Here is a 5318-nt window from a genome sequence, read left to right as displayed (position 1 = left end):
GAGCATGTCTTGAGCTCAACGTCGATCCCGCTGATTGTCCCGCAGATGGCCTTAGCGGAGCACCTGGAGCTAGGGCGATGTACATTAGTCGCATTTAAGTTGATATTGAAGTTCCATAGACTTACTTTGGTGTCACAATGGGGAGTGTCCGCGCTTGTTGACGGCGTCGAGCTTCGTGCGGTCGTCAGACTCAGAGGGTGACGGGATGCATACATGAGCTATGGACTGGAGTACGGAACCTACCGGAACAGGAAGTGTGACAGTGTAAGATGTCACACAAGCCGTGACTACCATTCCCTAAGACTCGATTAAGGACACAATGCTCCTATTTTTGGTGTAGGAAGGCTTAACTGAGGCCATATGGGCCGAAGAAAATATAAAAACTAGGGGTTGTATGGCAAGTAATGCCCAAATGGGCACTGGTGACATGTAGCCGTGACGTGACGCTCGGCAATATCCGCTATGGGAATCCATGTGGCGCTGCCCGCGTCTGCCGAAACCACGACTATATCCCTAGCCGTACCACGAGAACTGCAGTGGGTGCACCACGACCAAATGGCCATGGAAGTAGATGTATATACTGTTCCCGTAGATACTTGAGCTCCTTCATTGTAGCGTAGTTACTAAAATGCAGCGGTTGCGACTAATAAGTACATATGACAAGTACCTCAGGTTCCGAGTACTGGGTAGCCACTTGCACTTGCAAGCATGTTGCCGTGCGGATTCGATTAAACCGCGAAAAATGAATTTATAACTTGGACGTGATAACCTGGTTGGAAACATATACGTGCTCCTTCTTCACCCTGCCTTTGTGATCATAATAGTCCTGCGGCAATTCCTCGTTCACGAACACTTTCCGAGGAGGCCCGATCTTCTTGGTGCGCGAGAAGAGCTGCGCAACGTCGAAGGCAGCAAACCTGTCGTACCAGGCCCGAAGGCCTGTGCGTTTCTCGAACATTAACGACGTAGGGTTACAGGGAAGGGGAGGGCGCTACGGGCAGCATGAGCCGGCGATACTGACGAGGAGGGAAAGGCGCATCCCACCCAGTACCGCACTCCCATTGCCGGCAGTCTCGCTCAGCATCCTGACATCAGCCACCCGTGCCGAAGACCTCCGAGCCGATCGTGTACTCGTCAGCTTCGCCGGTCACAGCGGGACTGGCCAGTTTCCTTATATGGGACCGAGCCAAGGCTCCGAAGCCCGTCCTTGGGACCGTCAGCCGCCGGTTCAGTACATGCTCGCCCGCTGTCCATCTTGCTCTGCCTCACCGCTTCATCAGATGCGGATGGCAATGTCAATAGAAGTATCTCAATCTCCGTCTACAGGATATGAAACAACTAGGATACCAAAAGTGCAAAGGAGTGTGGTCGGTTTTCAAGACAGACAGCGCAAGCGACATGGGCGGTACATGATCCTGTCAACGAGGGAGGTGGGTCCATCGGAGGGAGAAACAGACTAGAGAGGGTATAGTATAATAAAAGCCTTTTGTGCGCCGTTCCATCGGCGCTGCCCCAGGTCCCAAGAAAGATGGTATCTATATCCCGCCCCAGATGCTGGGAAAACGGGAGCTTAGGACATAACGCTGGGAGTCTGTGCGGGAGCAGGACGAGGGTTCGCCTGATCCTTGAGCGCGAGCAGTTGTTTTGATCGGAAGGCCTCGTAGTGGATCTGTGCAGTGGTCTCAATGAGATCCTGCAGGTGAGTCCTGGATACCGGTACGTCAGCACACTGCGGTCATCTCGGATCGTTCGGACGACAGACCTCGTCAGGAAATCCCTGAGATGGACGAATTCGCAGTGGTTCGGGTCCTCCACATTAACAACACCCCACCGGTTCTTCCGGCCACGGACGGTCTTGCCGTCAATAATAACGTTGCGCTCCGAGCCGACGACAGCGAAAGGGATCATACTCTGTAATAATGTTAGTCAAGGACACAAGCAAGACGTGACTCAGAATGATAGGCAACGTACCCTGATCTGCTCGTTAATCTGGATCTCTTCCTCGTCGTTCTCCTCCGTGTCGAAGGGATACAGGCGGATATTGTTGTAGACAAGCTCCTCCCTGATCTACAGCCCAATATCAGCAAACGCTTTCCGAAACTGGATGGATTGGCATACCCTCTGCTTGAAGATCTCCCGCTCCTCGAGCGTCAACGAGTCGGACTTGGCAATGATAGGCACAACGTTCACGACCTCGCTGAGCTTCTTCATGACAATAACATCAATCGGGCGGAGCGAGTGGCCGGTTGGGTTGATGAAGTACAGGCAGCAGTGAATACGCGTGTCCTGGATGTGGCGGTCGCGCATGGCCGTGAGCTCCTTGCGGAGGTAGGCGCTGTGCTGGTCCTTAATGTACTTGATAATGGGATCCCAGCTGGTTGGTTTGCCGTGTCAGATAGGCATAGTCGATTTACCAGTCATGACACGCACCAGTCCTCGTTGTTGACCTGGTCGCCGTACCCAGGTGTGTCGACGATGTTCAACCGCAGCTTGACGTTGTTCTCGACGATGACTACCCGCAATATACGTGTCAGCTCCATCCCTTGCAATCATCTTCTGAGTAGCGTACCATGAGAGACAGCCTGGATCTCCGTGGTCTGTCTGACCGGCTCGTCCGCCTCCTTCCTCCCCTTGGAATCAATCAAGTGCGACGCGAAAATGGTGTTAATCATGGTCGACTTTCCCAACCCAGTTTGACCTTCTCAGCGGCGCCCGTATCAGCCTCAAAGCCCACATAACAGAGACACGTAACCCAAATATACTAACCAACGACGATGACATTGAACTGGAAACCGCGCTTCAAGAGCTTATGCTCAATCTGCTGTGTGATGGTGTCGAAACCGACGTAAGACTGAGCACGGATCTCTTCAGCGGTGGGTGCGGCCATGATTCTGAACTGGTCTGGGGACGTGCAAAGGTGGACGAGAGGAGGAGAGGGAGGCAGGAAGCAAAGTGCTCAGCGACAGCGACCGTTGAGCTGGACGAACGGAAGAATCGAAGCTTGGGAACCCCTAGCGTTATTACCATATTTGGGCATGTTTTATTGACAGAAATCAAGAAATGTCCACCGTCTGCTCGCTCTGCAACGGTTCTGGCTATCATATTGCTATCCACGTCTACCAGCTGACATGACCATTCGATGAAGGGCCAGCGCGTCACGAGGAAGGGGAGGGACGAAACCCGAGATTACATTGCTAACTGCGCGTACGATGTTTACATTTCTGATTGTGTAACTTCTCTAAGCCCGACAATGATCCCACATCGTCCATGCAACTTCGAATATCAAGGGTTTACAGACTAGCACCCAACCTGTGAAAGAAACACAAACGCAAGGCAATAAGTACTCCCGCATTCTCTACGTTGAGAAATAATGAGACAGATAGGGTATCGACAACGCCACCAGCAAGGACAGAACAGCAGCGACCGCTGTCAGAGTCCATAAGGACACCTTGACTTTTACTGTGGGTGGTGCTCGCTGAGAGCTTTTGCGTACGCTCGAGACCGACTCAATCGGTGATGGCGGCGTGTCGTTGCGCGATGTGGCACGAATGAAGATGGGTACGTACCCGATCGATTTGAAGCCATGGATACTGTTGTGTTCGGCGTGAGCATCGTATACGTATACAGCTTTTGCGCAAAAAGAAAGCACGTACTAGTAACCCTCCAAGTTCCTCGTGATTTCTTCCTCCATACCCGTGGGCACGCCCTCGAGCTTCAATTTCAGGACTGTAGAGTCGGAGCCCTGGTCAAGCATAGCCGTTAACGTAGCATAGTGACCTGGGGATACAATCGTTTTAGCGTATCTTCGTGGCTTGAAGGCGCTGTGTATTACCTGAAGGCCATGTGGGACTCGACAGCGCCCAAGTTTGCTTGATCTCCTTCCCGGGGGTGAGCGAGATGTACTTGCCCTTGACGCCTCCCCCGAACAGCGAGTATTCAGTGTCAGGCTGCGCCTTCGACTATTCAGAGGAGGCACGTCTTCATATCAAACAGCTCAGTTGTGACGCGCCGATCACGTACCACTGCGGGATTCCTCGACCAAGCAGGAATCTTCTTCTCGTCTGTGAGCATGGAGAACAGGTCATCTGCGGAGGCCATAAACGAAGCCTCTACCGAGACAGTCGTCGTGCTGAGCGCAGACTCGGGCTTCTTCACCGGTGCGCTGGCGCTCGCAGCCGCAGAACTAGGCGTCGCGGACGTAGCCTTTCCTGACGAAGACGGCGTCGACGGTCCCGGCGTGCCTGCCCGGCTATTGTCGCCCGAGACGTAGACGTCTTTCCCGTGTCTGTCTATGATGGCTTTCGGGAATTCGGAGAACTTGGCCTCCAGCAGCTCAGGCAGGCGCTTCTTAGCGAGTGCGAACAGGGCGTCGACAGCGGGTGACGAATCCGTGGAGAGGCTCCATTCGTACTGAGATGATTAAAGACAAGTCAATTCCTGGGTTGCATGCAGTGAACAGTGGTGTCCGCACGATCGGACGTGGCGGCGGTAAGGAGATGGCATTCGTTTACTTACCACCAAGTCTGAGACCTTGTCAACGATGTTTTCGTGCGAGACCTCAGGGATGGTCAGCTTGCCGGAGACCTCAGTCCCGTCAGAAGCAGTGCCAGACCATCCCAGGTCCATCTTCACGTCGAAGATGGTGATCAGCCTACGCGAGCATGGGGCAAGCTCAGTCCATCTGACTCAACATCGCGCAGTCGACATACCACGTACTTTGACTTCCTTTGACCCAGCTCAACATCCCCATCCATATCTCTCAAGCTAGATATCGAGACAACTTCGTCCCCATCTCCCTTGACACTGACCGAAACCAATTCCTGCTCAAACCACGTCTTCGCCCACGGCGTGACGTTCTTGTTCTTCCAGTGCCAGTTGGCCGTGCTCAAGGGCATGGACGACATCGCGGCTTAGGTCGTAGGCGTAGAATTAGGTTGAATGCAAGGCTCGAGCGTCCGAAGAACTTTGTGCGTGAAGTCCATTCCTGAGTTTGACGTACAGGATTTATTGGCGCGATATCTCCTATCCAGAACATTCTACACCTTTCTTATTACCTTCATCAGGTTTCAGCGCTACATAGCCTGTACCCGTTGTTGTCTAACCTCTGTGAGCGTGAGAGGGGTCGAAATTAGACCGGTAGTTTCGACCGCCTAACGGAGGGATTCCAACCGATAAAGGGCTGGAATTGTCCCCCTACCGTACGAAAGCTATCGTGTCAAATTAGGCCACGAAATTGTGAATTCCGACCGGTAGATCACGATGCTAAAATGAGACCGAGAATGAACCAATTTTAATTCGTTAGACTATTGAAAACTTGA

The 5318-nt window shown here is 52.8% G+C and overlaps 3 protein-coding genes across 3 annotated transcripts; all 3 read right to left on the bottom strand.

The window, feature by feature from the left end:
- Nucleotides 1-748: 748 nt before the first annotated feature.
- GLOTRDRAFT_51167 (uncharacterized protein) lies at nucleotides 749-958 on the bottom strand (the record flags this gene model as incomplete). The annotated part of the gene is made up of 1 exon (XM_007873323.1): nucleotides 749-958. The coding sequence occupies one exon, from the start codon at nucleotides 956-958 to the stop codon at nucleotides 749-751; it is 210 nt and encodes a 69-aa protein (XP_007871514.1).
- Nucleotides 959-1570: 612 nt separating this feature from the next.
- Nucleotides 1571-2887, bottom strand: GLOTRDRAFT_108730 (GTP binding protein; the record flags this gene model as incomplete). Its single annotated transcript, XM_007873322.1, has 7 exons — nucleotides 1571-1706; nucleotides 1763-1911; nucleotides 1972-2067; nucleotides 2119-2374; nucleotides 2431-2512; nucleotides 2570-2698; nucleotides 2767-2887. The coding sequence occupies 7 exons, from the start codon at nucleotides 2885-2887 to the stop codon at nucleotides 1571-1573; spliced, it is 969 nt and encodes a 322-aa protein (XP_007871513.1).
- A 278-nt stretch (nucleotides 2888-3165) lies between these two features.
- Nucleotides 3166-5018, bottom strand: GLOTRDRAFT_112769 (uncharacterized protein). Its single transcript, XM_007873321.1, has 7 exons — nucleotides 4717-5018; nucleotides 4516-4651; nucleotides 4021-4410; nucleotides 3833-3959; nucleotides 3654-3777; nucleotides 3567-3590; nucleotides 3166-3309 (listed from the first exon to the last, which is right to left on the bottom strand). Exons 1-7 carry the CDS (start codon nucleotides 4902-4904, stop codon nucleotides 3291-3293), a joined length of 1008 nt encoding a protein of 335 aa, XP_007871512.1. The 5' UTR covers nucleotides 4905-5018; the 3' UTR covers nucleotides 3166-3290.
- Nucleotides 5019-5318: the final 300 nt, after the last annotated feature.

The sequence above is a fragment of the Gloeophyllum trabeum genome (genome assembly GCF_000344685.1).
Source record: "Gloeophyllum trabeum ATCC 11539 unplaced genomic scaffold GLOTRscaffold_00101, whole genome shotgun sequence".
Lineage (NCBI taxonomy): Eukaryota > Fungi > Basidiomycota > Agaricomycetes > Gloeophyllales > Gloeophyllaceae > Gloeophyllum > Gloeophyllum trabeum.
The sequence above is the reverse complement of the archived record's forward strand: the minus strand, read 5'-3'. Positions and strand labels throughout refer to the sequence as shown.

Excerpts from the sequence above, each read along its gene's own strand:
- GLOTRDRAFT_112769 (XM_007873321.1), bottom strand. The coding sequence starts at position 4,904 with ATGTCGTCCATGCCCTTGAGCACGGCCAACTGGCACTGGAAGAACAAG. Across the intron at positions 4,652-4,716 it reads CTGGGTCAAAGGAAGTCAAA|GCTGATCACCATCTTCGACG; the intron begins GTACGTGGTATG and ends ATGCTCGCGTAG. Across the intron at positions 3,591-3,653 it reads AGGAACTTGGAGGGTTACTA|TATCCATGGCTTCAAATCGA; the intron begins GTACGTGCTTTC and ends CGAACACAACAG.